This window comes from Nomascus leucogenys, chromosome 6 (assembly GCF_006542625.1).
Source record: "Nomascus leucogenys isolate Asia chromosome 6, Asia_NLE_v1, whole genome shotgun sequence".
NCBI classification, from domain to species: domain Eukaryota; kingdom Metazoa; phylum Chordata; class Mammalia; order Primates; family Hylobatidae; genus Nomascus; species Nomascus leucogenys.
Window position 1 is genome coordinate 117,329,985 of NC_044386.1, and position 22,727 is coordinate 117,352,711.

The following is a 22,727-nucleotide window of genomic DNA, read 5'->3' on the forward strand; positions in this document are numbered from 1 at the left end:
AGCCGGTAAGGAATGAACTTTGAGGATTTATGATCATTTTCATGATGATAATGATTTAAAAACCTGCTTGGCTGGGCGTGGTGGCTCAGGCCTGTAATTCCAGCACTTTGGGAGACTAAGGAGGATTTCTTGAGTCCAGGAGTTCAAGACCAGCCTGGGCAACATAGTGACACCCCCATCTCTACAAAAAAATTAAAAAATTAGCCAAGCATGATGGTGTGCACCTGTAGTCCCAGCTACTCAGGAGGCTGAGGCAGGAGGATCCCTTGAGCCTAAGAGGTCAAGGCTACAGTGAGCCATGTCTGTGCCACTGTGCTCCAACTTGGGTGACAGAGCAAGACCCTATCCCAAAACAAAACAAAAACACATGCTTATGGTAGGAAATTAAAACAGGAGGTAAGGAGTAAACATGCCAGGCCCCTCCTCCTCTCCTCTGACTCTTCCTTCTTCCACCCGGCTTCCCAAGGGTAAGCTTTGCAGATACTCCCTATGCAAGCAAAAATGCTATTCTTAGCCGTCATTTTATCACAGATTTGCAATTTGTGGTTTTTCATTTTAATAAATCTTGGCTCTCTTCCTATAGCAGAATGATCTTTGTTTTTAAAATGATTTTAAGTATACAATTAATACGTGAATGTATGTTTCTTATGGAAATTAGAACAATACACGGTTACAGAGTAGAAGGTGATAGGTGATATACCTCACCCTCTCCTCTTCCTGCTACTCTATGAGTCTGCTTCACTCCCCAGAAGGAACTACTGGCCCATCAGCGTGTCTCCTTCCAGGCATTTTTTCCATGTGTTTATGTCCACCTGCATAAGAAACTGGGGGCGGCAGGGTGGGGCGGTGTTGGTAGGTCAGGCAGAAGCAAGCCACAGAGCAGTAAGGGTACTTTTTTAAAAAACATTTAAATAGATCTCTGTTGTCCTGTGGCTTACATGCTCATATATACTCACTCTTTCTTTAAATAAACTTTTTCTTTTAGAATAGTTTTAGATTTACAGAAAAGTTGCCATGATAGTCCAGAGAGTTCCCATGTACCTCTTAACAGCTTCCCCTCTGTTAACATTGTGTGTCACCACGGTAATTTGCCACAACTAAGGAACCAGCATTACTCCATGACTGTCAGTGAACTAAACTAAGACTTTCTTTGGATTTTACCAGTTTTGCCCAATGTTCCTTTCCTGGTTCAGGATCCTGTGCAGAATAGCACATCACAGCACATTACATTTAGCTGTCTCCTTCACCTCTTCTGGTATGTGACAGGGTCTCAGACTTTCCTTGTCCTTAGTGACTTTGACAGTTTTGAGGGACACTGGCCAGGTTTTGTGCATACTGCCTCTTAATTTGGAGTTGTCTCATGGTTTTCTTCTTCTTTTTTTTTTTTTTTTTTTTTTTTGAGACAGAGTCTCACTCTTGTTTCCCAAGCTGGAGTGCAGTGGTGCAACCTCAGCTCACTGCAACTTCTGCCTCCCGGGTTCAAGCAATTCTCCTGCTTCAGCCTCCCGAGCTGGGATTACAGGTGCCTGCCACCACACCCAACTAATTTTTGTATTTTTAGTAAAGATGGGGTTTCACCAGGTCGGGCAGGCTGGTCTCGAACTCCTCACCTCAGGTGATTGCCCGCCTTGGCCTCCCAAAGTGCTGAGATTACAGGCGTGAGCCACCATGCCTAGCCCATGGTTTTCTTATGGTTAGTCTGGGACCGTGGGTTTTTGGGAGCAAGACCACAGAGCTGAAATGCCCTCCCTTCAATCATTTGTCAGCATGACTTATCACCATTGTTGTTAACCTTGACCACCTGGATGAGGCAGTGTATGTGTTGGGACATAGATCTGTTTGCCCCACCTACGTGAGAGTTGGATCTCTAGAAGGGGAGTCACTGTTCAGAGGTTATAGGCATTTCTATTTTTTGGTAGATGTTGTCCTCCAAAATGGCTGCACACAGATGCTCCTCCCAAAAGTAGGAGAGTGCCTGTTGCCCCATGTCCTCACTCAAGCTTGGTGTTATTAGATTGGTAATTTTTTTCCTGTGAATCTGTTAAGTTAAAAATATTTCTTTAAAAATATTTCCTTGGCCAGGCACAGAGTGGCTCATGCCTGTAATCCCAGCACTTTGGGAGTCCGAGGCGGGCAGATCACTTGAGTTCAGGAGTTCAAGATCAGCCTGGGCAACATGGCGAAACCCCATCTCTACCAAAAATACAAAAAATTAGCTGGGCATGGTGGTGCTTGCTTTTGGTCCCAGCTGTTTGGGAGGCCAATGTGGGAGGATCACTTGAGCCCAGGAAGTTGAGGCTACAATGAGCCGAGATCGTGCCACTGCCCTCTAGCCTGGGTGACAGCGTGAGACCCTGGCTCCAAAGAAAAAAAGAAGATTGATTGAGATAGGGTCTTGCTCTGTTGTTCAGGTTGGAATGCAGTGGTGTCATCATCATAGTTTATTTACTGTAGCCTTGAACTCTTGGGCTCAAGCGGTCCTGCTCCTTCGGCCTCCCAAAGTGCTGGGGTTATAGGCATGAGCCACTATGCCCAGCCAAGCTAAAAATATCTTAGTTTGCATTTCTCTAATTGTCAGAAGTATATTTACTATACCCTGGAAACCTTATGTAAGATGATGGTGAGTTTGGACTTTCCAGTAACATTTGGAAACTCTGTTTAATACCAAGCTCTGGTTAACAATATAAACAAAATAGGGGTCTACCCTCAAGGAATCAAAGCCGTTATCTAAAAGCTCTTTCCCACAACACCTACCTGAGATACTACTGTCCTTGGTCATATGCCCCAGCATTTAAAAATGGAGTTAGTGAGAGTCTGTTATTTACCACCTGATACATTGGTAAGAGCTGCTTGATGGTATGGGGACATCAGTAGGGAGGATATAGACGTAGCCACCCCCGCCCTCGATACTAGGGGCCTCAGGGTGGGGTAAGCCTGGGTGGGAGGTATGAGTGGTGGAGCAGTGGGAGACCCTGGATCCTTAGTCTCCAGCGTGATTGCCTTTTGGCAAGGCTTTGTCCCATGTTCCATTTGCCCGTGGTATTGCCTAGAGAGCATGGAGGGGCTGGTGGAGCATGCTCTGTGGTTCCCTAACCCAGGGCTGTGTGGGGAGAGCTTGCAGCACCGCCCTGACCTCGTATGAATGTCCTTGCTGTTTCCTGCTGTGCCATCCAGCGACTGTAGGCTGCTGTGCTGTGGCTGGGAGACCTGTTTGGTCTTGGAAGCTGGGTCCTGGATGAGCAGAATGAGGCAGGCATAGAGGTGATGTTGGCTACGGGCAGGGGAGCGTTTGCCTTGCCTCGGAGTAGTGCCAGTTCCATGTAGGGGGGCAGGATTTACCACCCCGTTGTGGGGATTTGAGACTTTGGGTTTTATTTTCCTTTACACCTTGAGCTTTGTTCTACAGCAGGTCCCTGGGAAGACTGGTCCACAAAGCTGCTGAATGGGGCTGCTGTCCAGCAGCCCTGCCCCCTGCTGCAGAATGCAGAGGACGCTGTAGACTTCCTTGGTGGGTGCCTGGGGATTTCTGCCTCCCTGGTGCACTGGGCACAGCGGCTTGCCTGCCTTTTGGGTCATCTCCACCTCCCAGGGATGTTTTTGTTTGAATGACCTCCTGTTTTGTTTGTTTTTGGAGACGGAGTCTTGCTCTGTCACCCAGGCTGGAGTGCAATGGCATGATCTCTGCTAACTGCAACCTCCGCCTCCCGGGTTCAAGTGATTCTCGTGCTTCAGCCTTCTGAGTAGCTGGGACCTCAGGTGTATGCCACCATGCCACGCTCATTTTTGTATTTTTAGTAGAGATGGGGTTTTACCATGTTGGTCAGGCTGGTCTTGAACTCCTGGCCTCAAGCAGTGCGCCTGCCTCAGCCTCCCCAAGTGCTGGGATTACAGGCGTGAGCCACCGTGCCCGGCCTGACCTTCTGTCTTCTGTTTTTGCCCACTGTCAAGGGTAGACTTCTTCAAGGCTGAACTTGTGCTGTCCTAAAGAGGAGTAATGGGAGACATTTCTGACTTTGTCAGTGTGCTGCTTGGCAGCACCTGCCTCGTTTCTGGTGACCATTTGGAAATGTGTCCTTTATCTGGTACCAAGGAGCATTTACGTTGATCCCTTTGCACTTAATTGGCATACTTTTATTCCTCTGGATTTTTTTTTAATGCATAATTGTTCTTGTCTACATGATGTAACATGCTGCTGACTTTCAAGCAAATTAACAGAGTTCGTGCTGAAGCGCAAGGGTGCAGGGAAACAAAATTGGAGGGTTATTAAAGGGGTGAGGCGGCTCCTCAAAGATGTCACTGCACCATTCATTCACGTGTTCCTGGCCCATAGCAGGCTCATTAATCCTCCACGACAATCCATTAGCATGCCTGTCAGCCCTTCAGAGAAGATGAGCCATAGGAAGGCTTAGGGACCCCCACTTGGACGGCTGTGTGGCTCTGTGAACATCCCCATCTTCCTGGAGTGATGTGGTTGTGGCAGCCTGACTTTCCCCATTTTTTTTTTTGGACCTCAGCCTCCAGTGCTCCTGGGCCAGACTCAGGGTGGGGGGATGCAGGTGCCAGTGACTGACACTTGGCCCCTCACACTTCACTGCCTGGTTTGCTTTAAAGGCAGGGGTTGCTCATGTTTGTCTGAGCTCTCCATCTGTTTGAGAATTATATTGTTCTCAACTGGAACTTGTAAAAGAGAAAAAAATGTACTTCTCAATTTCCATGGAAGAATGTATAGATTTTCTGGTGGGGTGGAAACTTTCTTTGCATGAAGGGATCTTTGTGTGATCTGAGCATCAGCACTGAATAAAGAATGGGTGCGCCGAAGTCGGGGAGGCCGACTTTCCTGTGGCTTGCTGGGGAAAGTTTGAACTGTGTGTAAGCAGTGCGTGGAAGGAAAGCTAAGTGTGGAGATAACGAAGGGAATGAGATTTAATAGAAACAGGGTGTGATGAGTGGCAGTTGCCTGATGAAGTGGAAATCTTGTGTTCCAAATTTGTGAGATCCATTTCTGTCCTCTAAGGAAAATGTTGTATGTGCAGGAGGAGTTCATGTAGTTGGGTTAGATTGTGTTTTCTGTCTTTATTTTTTTTCCTCCCTCTATGAGTTGTGAACAAAAACAAGAATTTGATATTCTGCAGTATAGTTAACTTGTGCAAACGTGTATGCTTTTCAGTGGAATATAAGGTCTGAAATAATAGCATTTTCCCTGGTAAGTCAGTTTTATTCCTTTACATATGGGTTATGAGATACAAAGTGAAGCTCTGTAAAGCTTTTTACGAGCTCCCTATGTTGCTTTCCTTTGACGGGTCAAGGCATTGGGGTTGACAGAGGTTTGTACTCTCAGAGGCTTTAAAGAGGTGCCCACTCTGGTCAGATGGCTGTCAGCATGCACCATGTGTGTGAGAGAGCCCCTCTTCAATCATGCATCTGGCTGTAGCATCCTTGTCAGCCTTAAGAGATACCGCCAAAGAGGAATTTTCTACCCCTGGAATCATGTGAGGTCATCTCAATTTAAGCCCCAGCTCTGCTCCCTAAATTAACTGAGTGATCCCAGGTAGGTCATTTGCTCATTGTTAACTGTCAGTTTCCTTAGCTGCAAAACAGAGCAAATAACACCCCAAAAGAGTTATCATAGTAAATCACATCAGGCTTATACAATCTCAGAAATGTGCAGCTCCACAGAAATCTTCATTACCTCTTTAGGCAGTCCAGTCTGGTTTCAAATGAATCCTACTGTCTGTTCTTATATGGAACCACAGTCCCTCACCCTGTGTTGATCTAAGTTCTCTGTTTCTCTCCCCCAGCAGGGTCATACAGAGCCTGACCAGTCCCCCTCCCTGGAGACCTTTGTGTGCTGGGTTTCTGCAGCCGTTCTCCATGAGAAGGGACTTCGGTCCCTGCTGTCACTTGGATGTTCTTCCACTGACTTATCTCTCTTAATGTGTGGAGGCAGAAACCCAGTTTTCAGGGTCTCTCCCCTGGCCCCTTACTAAGTCGCCCTTAGGTACAGTCTAAGACTGCCTGACTTTTTCCTTTTTTTTTTTTTTTGGCAGCCACAACATCACATCGTCACATACAGAAATTATATCCAATTAAATCTCCTAAGTCTTTTTCACACCTCCTACATTTGTGCATTTCTTTTTTTGCACCCAAGTGTCCAAATAGCATTTATTTCCTCTCTATTGCAATTCCAATCTGTTGATCTTTTTAGCTCTTGACTCTGTCATCCAATGTATTTGCCATTGCTCCTGGAAACTTGTCATCTTTGAATTAGATAAACATTTTATCTGTGCCATCGTTCAAGTAATTGATAAAAATGTTGAAATATACAGTACTCAGAAAGAGACCTTCCACTAGAGACCTTCCTTGGTCTCTTCATTAATCAGCACTTTGGAGGGTAAATTGAACATTTACTGAGCTATTCAGATGTAGTTCATATTTCTTCACCTTGTCAACAAAGAGATTTTAGCAAGGCATTGTAGACAAAGTATGTGTTCCTGGAATATACCTATTAAGAAAAAATCCTTATACCAAGAAAATGGGCACATCCCCAAAACCCAGGTTATTGTGGTTTATGGCTTCTGACCCAGGGCTTCACTTTGTAGCAGTGTTTTTCTTCTGTTTTTGCCTGTGGTTGATACCACTGCTAGAGTGCAGATAAGAGAATGTTACTACCGGGGGGCTTGAGTGTCGGCCTGTGATTGGCTGTCATCTGGAGCAGAGCGGGATTGAGCTGCTCGGGAGAAAGGTCTTTAGGTGATTTTTTTTGGGAAGCTGAGAGTACTGGTTGTAGACATCCTCTCCTGGCTGATGATGGGTTTGGCCTCTGTGGGGCTGCTGTCTGGCTGGGCTCGTGGGCAGAGGTTCCTGTGGGTGTGGATGGAGAAGTCCTAAATGCCGAGGGTACCTGGTCTTAGTAGAAATTGTAGGATGCGTCAGTGAAGAAGTCAGGGATGCCTACTGTCCTCCGGATGCTCAGATGAGCATGCAGTAGAAAAAGTACTCCTTTGGGGGAGGAGGTGAATCTGGAGGTGTTAGAGCAGAAGAGTAAATGCAGAAGTTGTAGCAGATACAAAGGCTTTGGCAAGAGTGGGAGTGATCACTGAAGGGAAGGCAGGGGCTTGCTGGGACAGGCTGGAGCCGTGATCGACCCTCATAGTAACGCTGCTGCATTTTACAAAGGAAGAACTTTGTTGGGGTACAGATGTGCCAAACACTCAAAGTTAGAAAATCAATGCAATGGGTTGTAGCTTCTGCCCTTGAAACATAACAGATAGTGAGAATCTGCCACAGTTCAGTTTGCAGAGTGGTTGGTTGCATACAGTGTTTCAGCTCTTGCCCACTCAATACAGAGGTTGCATGCGGGTGTCCACCTGCTCTGCCACCTCTGCCTGCTTGTGGCTGTGTGCCCAGAGCCCATTTCCCTGGGGAGTCAGTGCAGCACTCCTGGGGGACCCTTCTATTTGTGTCCTGACGAATCTGACTGTGCTGGATGCAGGCCCATAGCCACACCTGGTATGGGTGGCATCTTTAAATGCCTGGCCTGTATGTGCTGTATCTGCAGCAGAGCTGTGGCCAAACATGCTTTCCTTCCATCTGGGTTCCCCTTGGTTCTCGGTGGTGGACGGGCTGTGTGGTCTGCCCTCAGCTGTCCACTTGCACTTGTGTTAAAATGCGGCAGAACTTACCCTCTATATTTAAATTGTGGTGAAATACATACAACGTAAAACTTACCATCTTTAACCTTTTTTTATTGAGACAGGATCTCATTTTGTCACCCAGGCTGGAGTGCAGTGGCACGATCTCAGCTCACTGCAACCTCTGCCTCCTGGGTTCAGGCGATTCTCTTGCCTCAGCCTCCTGAGTATCTGGGATTACAGGTGTGTGCCACCATGCCTGGCTAACTTTTGTATTGTTAGTAGAGATGGGGTTTCGCCATGTTGGCCAGGCTGGTCTTGAATTCCTGGCCTCAAGTGATCCCCCCGCCGCCTCAGCCTCCCAAAGTGCTGAGATTACAGGCGTGAGCCACTGCGCCCGGCCTCCCTTTTTTTTTTTTTTTTTTCTTTAAGAGATGGAGTCTTGCTGTGTTGCCCAGGCTGGAGTGCTGTGGTGTGATCTTGGCTCACTGCAACCTCTGTCTCCCAGATTGAAGTGATTCTCCTGCCTCAGCCTCCCGACTACCTGGGATTACAGGCGCCAGGCACCATGCCTAGCTAATTTTTGTATTTTTAGTAGAGATGGGGTTTCACCATGTTGGCCAGGCTGGTCTTGAACTCCTGACCTCGTGATCCCCCCGCCTTAGCCTCCCAAAGTGCTGGGATTATAGGCGTGAGCCACCATGCCCACCGGCCTCCCATCTTAACATTTTAAAGTGTACGGTTTAAGTACATTTACACTACTGTCCAGTCAATCTCTAGAACACTTTTCATCTTGAAAAATGGAAACTGTGTACCCATTAATAACTCCCATTCTCTCCTACCACAGCCACGGGCAACCACTTTCTGCTGTCTCCGTGAGTCTGACTACTTTGAGTACCTGTGAGCAGAATCGGCAGGATTTCTCCTTTTGCGACTGCCTTATTTCACTTAGCATAATGTCCTCAAGCTTCATCCAGGTTGTTGCATGTGAGAGGATTTCCTTCCTGTGCATGAAGTAGAGTGATGCAGGGACTGACCTCTGGCCATGCGGTGGGTGGTTAGTGATGAAACCAAGAGGTAGCTGGTCTCTGAATACTAGCCCAGTCCTTTTCCTCTCTAGGAAAGTCCCCAGGTCAGATAGAAAGCCTCAGTATTTCAAGAAGCTTCTGTTTTGACACCACATCCATGAAGAATCACACCGCAGGGTAGGGGAACAGATGAGTGGGATTTCTACACTGTTATCAGCTAGACTTAGATAACTGGCTAATTGAAAAGAGTACAGGTCACTTAAGGAAACTGGAGCATTGTAGGGCAAGGTAAAATGCTTTTGAAATGAGGATGTGAACTGTAACTGGAATGATGTAATGTGTTCTACAAAACGAAGCCAGTGAGAGGACAGGGGACACAGGGCCGACTTTTATTTAGGACATTTGCCTGGTTCTGAGCAGAAAGTTGAAAGTCACGAGAGAGAGGGAAAGGAAGGCAGAAGGAGCTTGGTTTTTGCAGGTGCTTGCTCAGCATGGGCCTTGCCCCAGCTTGGCTGTACCTCACAGCACCATCCGCTGGCTGTGCAGTCTGTCCTTCGGAGGTTTAGGGTGCTGTCTCATGCATGGTGGGTGCTAGGTGGTAGTGAGGACAGGGTGTGGGACTAGGCAGGTGCTGCCCCTCGGAAGGCCTCATGGTGAGGCGAAGAGCGCTGGCTCCGAGGGACTCTGGCTCCTGGTGTCCTGCTTCGTCGAGAAGCCAGCCACCCATGGGAACTGCGGATAATTAGAAAGGATTAGAGGCTCTTATAAGGGTGTTTTTTGAAATATGGAGACTTAGAATATTGGGCTTTGGGATATTTTAAGATGAGAAAGGCATTTGGAGTAACTGTCAGAGCAGATAAAGTTGTTTTTATGAAGATCGAGGAAAACAGTTGTTACAAATACAGCTCTGCACCAATTCTGCTCCAATCTGTTTGGCTACAGATGCTTTAAGTGGAGGGGACACTGGGGCTTGTGTTCCCTTTAGTCTTTGAATTCTCGTTAAAGTTTCCATGTCTTAATTGGCATGGCAGGATAGAAACATCTCACCCATCTTTGTAAGTTCTTTGCTGTATGAAGCACTCTGGTTTTAATGTTCCAAGCCTTCAGGACTGCCCTCTATGTGTGCATTTATTTTGTTTATATGCATGATGTTAGGTGGCTCTTGTGGCAGTAAAAAACAATGTTCACATTCAAATTACACTTAGTTTTTAATTTCTGTTCTCAGAGTTACCTCTGTAATGGAAATCTCTTACATTCTTATCATTGCCTTCAGTTATTGAATGTGTTAGGTGGCCAGGATTGCTGTCTGTGTGAAACGGGAATGTACATATACAATGTAAACATGTTCTGATTGACACATGAAGATAAAGGGCTTAACATGAATTGTGTCGGTTTACACTTACACAGAAAATTCTACTGTAATAAACTGAAGTGTCAGTAGTGTTTGTTATCATAGCATTGTCTTTTTCACCCTTTTCTGATCTCTGATTTTTCAATTAGGAATGAGCCCTAAAGAAACCCATGCTCTCTCTTCTCTGAGCACAAGGAGAGTGTCCTCAGACCTTGAAGGGCACAGCATGGGGTGATCATGTACTAGGGAGAGTCTATCTCCACCCCATTTTTCTTCTGCTTTGCTTTGTTTCATGCGTAGTTTCTACGGGCTTCTTGGGGGTTTTCTGAGAGAGAGAATGTCAATTTGAGAAGTAACAGGTGCACAGGCTTTACCTGCACCACACTGCAGATAAGGTGGGTGGGGAGGGTAGTGACAGGTGATGGGGTGGGTTATTCAATTATTTCCTAGGGCAGTGGGTCTCACAGGGTGGTGCTTAGGCCAGCAGCATCACCTGGGTGAATATTAGAAGCATGAATTTTGGGGCCTCACCTCTTGCATTTTAACAGTTCCTTCAAGTGGTCGTGATGCATGTTGAGGACTTTGAACACTGTTCTCCTACATGCAAAGTAAAGTTGACCTCCCACACACTTGTCTCAGTCTGCTTTCTAGTATCTGTCCCATTGCCTTTGTTGTTGTCCCTGCCACACGGGCTGCACCCCTGGGATTCCCCCAGCTGCCACCAGGCATCAGCTCCAGCTCCAGCTGCCTCCCAGGGTGTGCTCCTGCCTCTGCTTGGAGTACCCTGCCCCCCACCCTTCCTGGCAAGACCCTGCTCATCTTTCAGGGTCCTCTCTGCTGAGAAGTCTTCCTGACCTCCTTGGAGATAGGGAGTCGTGGGGCCTTGTCTTTGTGTTCCCAGGGTTCTGTCTATTGCGCTATTAAAACTTTTCTTTCATTTAATTTGCCACTTGCTAGAGAGATGGTTGTTCTGTCTTCCTTGTGCAAAATTCATTGATACACTAATCCTCTCCTAACCTCTTAAATCATTTTGACTTTCCCAGAGTGATAGTGTCTAGAGAGGGTTTTTGTTGTACTAAGTTATTGGTTCCAAAGAATTCATTTTAAGAGGAGTAAAGAACTATTATAGTATGCCGCTTACTGAGACAAAATCGACTTCTCACATAAGCCCAAAGGTTTTGTTACGTTGGATTTTACCATCAGAATTAAAGATGATGATTGGTTCACTAATGTGCTTTACCTTCACAGTGTGCCTGTAGACCTGTAGTAAAAGAAGGCTAATTATGTTTCCTGACGTCTTTTATTTCCAACTATAAGCTAAGCCTATCCCACTTTTTTTATTTTGTTTTATATTTATTTTTTGTTTTTGAGATGGAATCTTGCTCTGTCGCCCAGGCTGGAGTGCAGTGGCGTGATCTCGGCTCACTGCAAGTTCTGCCTCCCGGGTTCACGCCATTCTCCCGCCTCAGCCTCCCGAGTAGCTGGGACTACAGGTGCCTGCCACCACGCCCGGCTAATTTTGTTTTTGTATTTTTAGTAGAGATGGGGTTTCACGGTGTTAGCCAGGATGGTCTTGATGTTCTGACCTCGTGATCCTACCGCCTTGGGCCTCCCAAAGTGCTGGTATTACAGGCGTGAGCCACCGCGCCTGGCCAACCTATCCCATATTTTTAAAGAAGAGTTGATCAAGTAGTTACCCATTTTAACTAAATGGATAACTATAACATTCTTTAATGGAATTGTTGACAGAAGGATAATCAATGATTTTGCTAATTCATGCCACCCTCCTTTGTTGTATGTTAGTAATATTTACATTGGGGCAACAAAATAGATCACCATTTCCATTAATGTTTACTTAATAACAGCTGCTAAAAGTTATTACTGTTTCAGTAACACAGAAGGACTTACCTGATTCTTATGCCAGCTTCTGTAGGGTAGGTAGTGACAGCCCATTTTGCAGGTGAGGAAGATGAGGTTTAGAGGTGAGGTGTGTCTGCCTGAGGGCAGGAGCTGGTAAATGGCACTCCGGGCTCATGGGAGTCACGCTGTTTTTTCTAGGACCTCAAGGTTGTGTCTAAGACATAATTTACAGTTCTCGTGGAGCTCTTCCAAATACTTAGATACACAGCTTTGGGGAGTTTTCTCAGCCAAATGCTTTTTATTAGCCCTTCTCATATTAACATTTAGTTCTTAGGGATTTATTTTCAAAATATGTATAGCTTGTATATGCCATTCACCTAAGTTCTTAGAGCAGACATTCTGCCTCTTGATCTTTAGAAAATACCTAAGAGTATTTTGTTAACAGTACTCATTTCAACTGAAAGGCTTTATTTTAAAATTTAATTTGATTTTATTATTGTTTTTTGAGACAGAATCTTGCTCTGTGTCTCCCAGGCTGGAGTGCAGTGGTGTGATCTTGACTTGTTGCAACGTCTGCCTCCTGGGTTCAAGTGATTCTTGTGCCTCAGCCACCCAAGTAGCTGGAATTACAGGCATGCACCACCACACCTGGCTAATTTTTGTATTTTTAGTAGTGATGGGGTTTCAAACTCTTGGCCTCAAGCAGTCTACCTGCCTTGGGCTGCCAAAGTGCTGGGACTACAGGTGTGAACCACTGTGCCTGACTTTTAAGGCTTTCTTTAAAATGGCATCTTTTGGCCAGGTGTGGTGGTAATCCCAGCACTTCTGGAGGCTGAGGCTGGAGGATTGCTTGAGCCCAGGAATTGGAGACCAGCCTGGGCAACATAGGGAGACCCTCTCTCTGCCAAAAAATTGAAAAACAAAACAAAACCTAGGTGTTATGGTGTACCCCTGTGGTCCCAGCTACTTGGGAGCTGAGGTGGAAGGATTGCTTGAGCCCAGGAGGTCGAGGCTGCATTGAGCCATGATTGTGCTGCAGCACTCTAGCCTGGGTGACAGAGTGAGGCCATGTCTCAAAAATCAATAAAAAATAAATAAAATGACATCTTTGGAGAAGTGAGTTCTACCCAGGTACCAAGCCCCTGCCTGCCCCTCCCAACTCCCTTCCCTGCCTCCCAGCACCCCCATCTGTTTTGGTTCTGCTGTTGCCCTTCTCTGGCTTTGGGGACTTTGCTGAGGCCCCACTGTCCCCATCTTCCAGCTGTACCCTTTCTCTCTGCTTCCCTCCTTGTCTTATTCTTTACAGGGCTGCCTGGGATCTCACATGCCAGTATCGGTTGCTTTGAGAAGGGAGAAAGGGTATTTTGCATTTTCCTTTTAATCATCAGTGAGTAGCCACAAAGGGGGTGTCTCTCCCTCCTGTGCTGTGTTTACTGTTTACTCCCTCAGTGCATGAATTATTTCGTGGCACCAGTGGAGCATGTTTTATTCTCTTTCCTGTTTGTGGCTTGCGCCTCCTGAACGCTGCTATCATTCATGGTCCAGCTTGGTTTTCTTTTTCACTGTTTCTATCACAAAACCTCCTGAAGACCAATGGTGTCAGTCATAGGATCCAAAACAGCTGGTTCCTAGGCCTGCCTCCTGCTCTGTGGTTTGGGCTTGTCTTTTCTTCCAGAGTAAGTGGGTAGCTTCTTCCTACTTTTTTTCTCTTTTCTTCTGTAAATGGGAGGACAAGTGTCAAGTATGGAGGCTGCTCTTTCATTTGAAGGAAATTCACAGTCCAGCTCAGTAGCGTGGCCTCTGTTAACTAGTGGCCAACACTGACTGTGGAAGGAGGGCCAGATGGCAAAGTGAAGCAGATTCTTTCCTCCTGTCTGCATTTTGATTGCAGAATGAAGTTCAGCTTGCTTCAGCCTGTGTCTTCATGTTCTTTCACTAGGTACTGAATTTTGTGATCTGTTGGAAATAACAAGTAAATAGATGCCTAACGCTTTATACAGGTTAAGCATCTCTAATCCAAAAATCCCAAATCCAAAATGCTCCACAAGTTTCAGCTTTCAGAGCACTGACATGACACCACAAGTGGAAAATTCCACACCTGACCTCATGTGATGGGTCACTTTTCAAAACTCAGGCACACGACACACAGTTAATTTAGTGTCCCCAAGGGAAAAAAGACCCTCCTGGCCCTCATCAGCTGTGATGTGTCTTTTCCACACATGCCCAGATTCCCTCAAACAGCTCCACAAAGGGTAATAAAATGGCTCGTTGTACACAAACTTTGTTTCATGCACAAGATTCTTAAAAATGTTATATAAAATGACCTTTTAGAGAAGCGAGAAGAGAAATGAGAGGTAGGGGAGGGAGGGAGGAGTTGGGGGACAGATCGGGGAATAGTTGAAACTAAGGTGTTTAGGCAAAGCTCTGAGGAGGTGACGTTTGAGTGGAGACCCACATGGCGAGAGAATGGGGCAACCTCCTGAGGGGGAGCAGAAGCACTGTGGGCAGCAGGGTGTGAGCAGAGGAGAAGCTCGATGCGCTGGAGGCTGGTGACTCCTGTGGAGTCTTGTCGGATGGTGTTGGGACACGGATGGACTGTGAGGAGGCGGGATCATGGGGAATGTGTTGCTTTAGGCCAAGCTGGAGATGATAGTGGCTCAGATCAGAGCTAAAGTAGTGGAGACATACAGACATCGAAAGAATGATGAAATTCACTCATTCTGCGTGTGTCCCATGTGATGTGTCCGCTGCACACCAAGTACTGTTTTAGGCACTGGTGATATAATTGTGAACCAACTGGAGCTGCGATGAGAGAGACCATGAAAAGAAAGGCCAGAGCCATGTCCTGCAGAAGGTGGTGTACCTTGGGAGGGAAGTGTGTACGGTTGTTGAGCAACAGTGTGCCGCACAGGGAGGAATGAGGTGGGACAGCATTGTGGGAAGAGCAACCAAGATTCTCATAGGCTTGGGAGCTGGAGCCCTGAGGTCTGTTGCTGGACTAGATATGTGAGGTGTGAGAGGAGAGAAGAATCAGGAATGACTCTTTGATTTTTAACATCAGCAACTCAGAGAATGAGAGTGCTACAGTTTACAAGCTTGGAAGGTGGATTATGTGGGGGAATGAATGAGTTATTAGACACCTCAATGGATATGCTCAGATGGATATATACATTAGAGCTCAGAAGAGTCTGGGCTAGTGACATGAATTTGATCATCATCTAGAGTATGAGTGGCACAGGAAGCCACTTGTCTGGATGAGGTGACAGAGGAAAAGGTTGAGGATAGCAACCAACATTTAGAGGTAAGGTAGAAGGCAGAGCAGTGTGGAATCAGGGAAGCCGAGAGGAGGAGGCAATGCCAGACGACTGGAAGGTCAAGTGACACTTTGACAGTGTCACTGGGGTCTCTGCTAAGAGCTATTCAGTGTCGTAATGGGGACAAAAGCTCAGTCGGAGTGGGTTAAAGGTAACCAGGAGGTGAGGGTGCTGAGAGGTAGGACTGTTGACAAGCCTTGTGTCAAGTTTTGCTATGCAGGGGCTGGAATCTAATGTATGTGACTGTGTATAAGTGACTTGACTTCCCCAAATCTATTTCCTCACCTTTAAAATGGGTGTTTGCCAAGTGCTGGTTTCTACCATTCTCTTCTCTGTCTTAGGGGTGTCATTTTGTCTTTGGTAAAACGAAAGAATTAGACCAAATGAAGTTTGACATTCTAAGTTCTCAAGCTTTGCCCACTCCTCAGCCCTTGGGTCCCTCCACTTCCTCTTCTCTTCGCTATCTCTGCTCAGTTGCCGTCTGTGATTGTAATGTAATGCCCAGTGGGTCTTTTCTTCTCTCTCTTGTCCATTCCGCTTACTCCGTCCTGCGCTGGGCCACCAGATTAATCCTGCAAAAGGGCTCATATGGGCTTCTCTCCCACTCAGGAGCCTTGTGGGGGCTTTATTCCTCTGAGATGAAAGTTCTTATCCCCACATGTGATTCTTTATGACTTGGGTGCTATCAAATTCATTTCCTCACCTGCTCCCCTCTTCACCCTGACCATCCGATCTGCTGGCACATGGGCATACCTTGTTCTGCATTGTCTCTGGCCTGTGGGATGTTTACCGAGCTTTAAATCCTAGGCACCCTTTGGGAGCCAGCCTGTGTGCAGAGCTTCCCTTAGCACAGTGGCCCAAAGCTTGGACACCACCTCTTCTTGTCTGTCCTGCTTAATTCCATTCACATCTAGAGTGGACTTGCTGTGTGCACACCACTGACCACCTGCCTCATGTGACAATTGTTCCTCATGGGTCTTAGCTCTTTGCCTTCACCATGAGCCTCCTCAGAGGGCAGGGCACTGCCTGTTGGCTCTCAGAGGGCAGGGCACTGCCTGTTGGCATTCTTGTGGTGTCATACACGTTGGGTGCTTCCCAAATTAATTACTTCAATCAGAAAACTTCACTCTATCTGAGAAGCTTTAATAGTGTACTTGGGATTATTAAATCCTAAAAAAGGTTATAACAAAGTTTTCTTGGTGTGTGTCTGTGCTTAGAATTTAGAAAATAAGTCATCCAGTATTGAGGCCATTTTATGAAAAGCCTTTAAAATCTGCAAATGCATTGGCCCAGCAATTCCACTTCTAGGGATTTATCCTAAGAAAACAGTCTTGGGTATCTGCCAATAATGTTCACTGGAGTGTTGTTTATAATGTGCAAAACAGGAGCTAACCTAAATGTCCAACAATAAGGGGATTGGTTAAAAAAAAAGCCTCATGGTGTGCATTCATACTCTGGAATTACTGTCCCCTTAAAATGATGATGTAGAAGGACATGTATTGACTTTGTAAAATATTAAGTGAAGGAAGTGTGTTTACAAATGTCATTTTTGTCTGGTTTCACTTACCTTCATTTATAGAGAGTGGATAATTGGCATAGATAGTGTTAACATTGTTTATCTTGGAATGTTGAGATCGCTGATGATTTTTACTGTTTTTTTTTGTTGTTGTTGTTGTTATTACCTCTAAACTCTGTAGGAAGCATGCTTTCTTGATCAATAAAACTTAAAGTTGGAGTTTGTGCTGCTTTTATTCATAAAACAAAATCACGTTTTTAATCTTCTGTTAGGTTATCCTTTATGTCCACATTAATGCACGTATGGAGAGAACACAGTCTACCCGGCTCATGTCAAATGGTAGTGGGAAGCATGGAAGCATGCGTTTTTGAGCCCCCACTTTACAGGTCACAGTGACGGTTCTCCAGTGTAGAGTAGACTGATTGCCCTGTGTCCTTCAGGCAGGGTGCAGTAGTAAGTTATTGATACTTGGCTGCTGAGCTGTTGTTCGGGCCTTGGCAACTGACGCTCTGCAGAATGGACCAGGAGTGTGCAGTGGTGGAGTCCGGCTGGCCTGGGTTGCAGATTTAACTTTCGCCTCTGCCTCTGTGTGCCCCTGGGCTGTAAGCTTTAGTTTGCACGGTTAACTGGGATGGTCTCTCCCATAGTCGGTTGGTGTGTGTTGCACAGCATCTGGTCCATTGTTGGCACTGTATAAATGCCAGCTAACTGGTTAGCTACCTAGACTGTCAGTCTGCAACCCACAGCTCTGCAGTGAACAGTTGAACCTTATTTCTTTAATAATAATACAGGATTCCTGAAAACCAACTGTATTGTTGTTTGGAAAATAGTTTAAAAATTATTTCCTTCTAACTGAGACGTTTACCCTCTTGTCTCCCTTCAGTCTGTGGGCCAGGCATCGACATCCGCAACGACTATCAGCAGCTGAAGCGCCTGGAGAACTGCACGGTGATCGAGGGCTACCTCCACATCCTGCTCATCTCCAAGGCTGAGGACTACCGCAGCTACCGCTTCCCCAAGCTCACGGTCATTACCGAGTACTTGCTGCTGTTCCGAGTGGCTGGCCTCGAGAGCCTTGGAGACCTCTTCCCCAACCTCACGGTCATCCGCGGCTGGAAACTCTTCTACAACTACGCCCTGGTCATCTTCGAGATGACCAATCTCAAGGATATTGGGCTTTACAACCTGAGGAACATTACTCGGGGGGCCATCAGGATTGAGAAAAATGCTGACCTCTGTTACCTCTCCACTGTGGACTGGTCCCTGATCCTGGATGCGGTGTCCAATAACTACATTGTGGGGAATAAGCCCCCAAAGGAATGTGGGGACCTGTGTCCAGGGACCATGGAGGAGAAGCCGATGTGTGAGAAGACCACCATCAACAATGAGTACAACTACCGCTGCTGGACCACAAACCGCTGCCAGAAAAGTAAGAATGATGCTGACCGCTGCTTTCTCTCTGCCTCTCTCTCTTCTCTCCTCCTCCTTGACCTCCCTTCTCTTCTGAATGCACGAGTTCCACTGGGCAGGGTGCAGTCGTGTTGCATTTAGGACGTGGCACGCCTGCTGTGCGGAAGTGGTTCCCAGCGGGGGTCTTGGTTGGCTTTCCTTTGCATCTGGGACTCTTGGATTGCGGGACTGTGGCATGGCTGGAGGCCATCATGGCTGCTGTCAAGACTGTTCAAATCACATGTTAGAAATAATCCACCACACTCCTGGGCTAGAAACTTGCTGACCTTCAGCTTTGAATTCCTGATGAGAAAGGTGACCTGGTGTGCTTGGAAGTCCCTGAGCCTTGGCAGCTGGGGGCTGCTTATGTGTCAGCTCTTTCATCCTTTGTGCAAAGTGATATTTTTTGTTCTGCGGGACTTCCTTAGTTTGAATGGACTTGGAATATGGTTAAAGGGAAAGTAAAGTACTAACTCATATCCTATGAAAGTGGTCCTTGGGTCCTAGTGAGGATGTTATGATGCACAGAGCACCTGGCCCAGGTGGGAGACCTCTGGACCCATTTCTGCAAGTCCCAGGTTCAAGCTGTACTTGCAGGTAGCTGTGTAGCAGGGTGCATTTTTAAACCTCTGGGATTCTGTTTTCGTTCTTTTATACCTGTTTACTGAACAGTTGTGAAAATCTTAAGATTTCACGAGTGAGGGAACTTTGGGAAGTATTTACTGTTCTGGGGGTCAGATGGTGGTATTTTGAAGCTTCTTGTATATTTATCTGCAATAGGCTTATTTTCCCTTGAGAATAACTGAGCTCTTGCCTTCATGTGATCAATTCCTTGAGAGCCAGGCTGTTTGGTATTAAAATGTGACTCTGCGCCTTCACCTTATTGCATTCAGCAATAGTTACGTATATTGGCTAGGAAGCTTTTCCTCACTGGTTGGAAGTCAATGTGTTAGCTATAAATAGCTGTAATTTAAGTGTTGGCCCAGTTAAAGATGCAAGGAACCCATGTTCTGTAGTTATGAAGAACCAAGAAACCCCAGATTGTTAGGCTTGCCTAAAATAAATAAAAGACGAGACCCCACAGTGGTGAAGTGTGTAAAAAAAAGGCCAGACCTCACAGGTAGCCCTTACTTCAGTTCCCCTTCAGCCAGGCCTGAGGCAGGAAAAGGATCTGTGTACCCTGATCTGCCACACACTTTTATATTCTGTGGAATTGGATCAGTGCGTATGCGAACATTGATTAGTAAGGGCAGGGGTCCCACTGGCTGCAGCCAGTACCTTGTAGAGCTCTGAGAATGCAGTCAGGCCACTTTAAGGTTGGCTAGAGTTGGGGGGAGATCTTATGCTAAAGTCAGTTGTGTGGTTGATTAAAACTGCCCTATCATTAAGTTACCCACTGGTTTGAGAAAACAACAAAATATATTTTTTAAATAACCTTGACATTTAAAAATTTTATCCGAAAAGTAAAAGGTGTTATCAAGGGAGGCAGCATGGAGTAGAAAAGAGATGTTGAATGTGGTGATGAGGGCCAGAAATGACCTTGGATGGGCCAGCCTCTCCGGGCTATAGTTGGGCTTTTTTAGGATATTTCTAGGGCAGTCCAGTACCTCTCTTAGTGGTGATCATATATGGGCATGAGGATGTTTTGAAAACTCATAAGCTCTTTACAGAAGGGAGGTGCTATATGAAACGTCATTAAGTGGAGAGTTGTTCAGGAACTAGGTAGATAGTTACTTTGGTCTTGCCATGGGTTTTTGGCTGTTTCTGATGAGCTACTGGTTGAAGACCCCTGGGGTAGGAGTGAGGCCTGCATTCTGGGTCCAAATCTAAGAGTGGCGACTAGAAATGAGCAGGTTATTTAAATTGCTTGGGCCTTGGTTTCTTCATATGTGGAATGGGGTAAAAGCCTGCCTTCCTCATAGGGCTGTTGGAAGATGAAAAGGAGAAAGGAAAAGCACCGTGAAAATGTAACGATGGTTAGAAGTTGGGCTCTGCTGGTGACAGACAGACCCTTGATAACACCTGTTGGTTGGTCACCTGCTTCCCCAAGGCCATGCCCTGCAGCATTCTCTTTGACCATCCCAGCCCTGCTGAAGTTCGTTGTGATTTCGCAATGGAGTACTTACATAAAATTGATAACTGCTTTCAGGGAAATTGACTTCCCTTCCCCTTGTCCTGAAAACTCAGGCATGGGCGTATTTCTTGGAGATTTTCTGGTTGAATCAGAACTTCCTCTTGGTTTGCGTAGATTCCATTTAGACCTGCATTGTCCAGTGTGGTAGCCACTTATTGAATAAGCCACATGGCTTATTGAGTACTTGAACTGTGGCTTGTCCAAATTGGGACTGCTTTAGGTGTAAAATATACACTAGATTTCCAAGACGTAGTATAGGAAAAACTCTGTACACCATTTCATTAATAATTTCTATGTTGATTACATGTTGAAATATAACATTTTGGATATATTAGATTAAGTAAAATGTGTTCTTAAATTTCACCTGCCTGTTCTCTTTTAATTTTTTTCTTTTTTTTTTTTTTTTTTTTGAGGTGGAGTTTCGCTCTTATCGCCCAGGCTGGAGTGCAGCGGCGCAATCTCGGCTCACTGCAACCTCCGCCTCCTGGGTTCAAGCGATTCTCCTGCCTCAGCCTCCCGAGTAGCTGGAATTACAAGCATGTGCCACCATGCACGTCTGATTTTTGTATTTTTACTGGAGACGGGGTTTCACCACCATGTTGGCCAGGCTGGTCTCAAACTCCTGACCTCAGATGATCTGCCCGCCTCAGCCTCCCAAAGTGTTGGGATTACAGGTGTGAGCCACCATGCCCGACTCTTTTTAATTCTTAATGTGGCTACTTGAAAACTTGAAATTACAGATGTGGCTTGCATTCTGTATTGGCAAGCTGCTTTAGAGCATTTCTTTTAACATCAGGAGTTCTTCTCCTCATCATCTTTTTGGCTGAGTGGTCACTGCAACGTTCATAGCCCCACATGCACCTCTCCAGCCAGAACCCTTAGGAATCATTTGGGGAGCTCCGTGAAGGGCATTGAGTCCAGGCAGAATGGCTACCTTTAGTTCAACATAAGCGTTAAGATGGCCATTCGAAAAGATTAAGCACAGAAGAATCCCATTCAGGTAATCTTCCGTTGGCTGGCTGTGGAACTAAGGAGAACATCTGGAGAAACATGTCAAGGGTATGTGTGAAATCGTTGAGCCTACTCGATTTTGTCATGCTGATGTGCGGTTTTCACTTGGCACAGTCCTTTAAACTCCCTCTGTGCCATGACTCTGCAGTGCCTGGCAGCGTAGTAGACTCTACTCCCTCTATGGACGTGATCCCCCTGTGGGTTCTCTGCACACTTCTTTATTTCTCAGTTCTTTTTGGATTTGGGAGTGGATTTTATACATTTTTGAGTCATTCCTGAAGAGCGATTGACCCGTAAAGAACTGTGTAGAGTGGTTTCCTTTCAGTAAGAACATAGTTGTGTGGCACCCCCGACATGTGGTGTGGTTATACTTCTTCCCTTGTCTTCCGACACCACCCTCTTATGAGTCTCTTCCTGCCCCCACAGGTGCCGCTTCTCTGTCTCCCTTCCCTCAGTCCGGCTTTTAATGGTGGTCTCCTGACAATCCATTCAGGCTGCTGTAACAAAATCCCATATTCTGAGTGGCTTACACACAACAGAAATACTGCTCACAGTTCTGGAGGCTGGAAGTCCAAGTTCAAGGTGCTTACGAGATTAACTGTCTGGGGAGGGCCCACACTCTGGTTCACAGAAGCACCTTTTCACTGTCTTCACATGTTGGAAGGGGCAAGGGTTTTTTTTTCTGGCCTCTTTTTTATAAGGGCACTAATCCCATTTGTGAGGGCTCCACCCTCATGACCTAATCACCTCCCAGAGCCATCACACTGGGGATTAGGTTTCAACATAAGAATTTTGAGGGGACATAAACATTCAGATCATAGCATGGCTGGAGTTCTATCCTGGGCTTCCTTTTCACTTTGCTTGTTCTCATCTCATCCACTGGTAACTGCATTGCCTCCTGTCTCCACCTAAACTTCCAAATATCTCCAGCGCAGAACCCTTTTGAGTCCAGGGCCTGTCATTCATATCCATCCCAGAACCCTTTTGAACCCAGGACCTGTCATTCATATCCAGCGCAGAACTCTTTTGAGCCCAGGACCTGTCATTCATATCAGACCACCACAAGCATTTCATTACAGCATCTGATGGTCTTCCCTGTTTCCTCACTTTCGCCTATTTTTTTTCTTTTCTATTCTCTCTTAAGTGGGCCACACTTTTGTTCCCCTGGTTCTTATGTCAGGAATGTGGGTGTCCTTTGGACACTTCCTTCTCCAGTTGGACACCAGGCCCTTTCCCTCCCAAATGGAATGGAAATGCTGCTTCAGCTGTGTTCCTCTGCTCCTCCCCCTTACAGCAGTGACATAGATTCTCTCCTGCTATTGTGTCCTGTGGCTCCACCGCGCACCGGGGAGCTTTTCAGTATGCACTTTTTTTTTTTTTTTTTTTTTTTTTGGAGAAAGAGTCTCACTCTGTCACCCAGGCTGGAGTGCAGT

General features: G+C 46.2%; 1 protein-coding gene across 3 annotated transcripts in view; it reads left to right on the top strand.

Annotated features, from left to right (window-relative positions):
* The window catches only part of IGF1R (insulin like growth factor 1 receptor), a 319,110-nt gene that overhangs the window by 41,314 nt on the left and 255,069 nt on the right, over window positions 1-22,727 (top strand). For all 3 annotated transcript variants that reach the window (XM_030815070.1, XM_030815071.1, XM_030815072.1), the window contains exon 2: window positions 17,584-18,129. In XM_030815070.1, coding sequence (XP_030670930.1) covers window positions 17,584-18,129 — 546 coding nt within the window. The remainder of the gene's footprint in view (window positions 1-17,583; window positions 18,130-22,727) is intronic.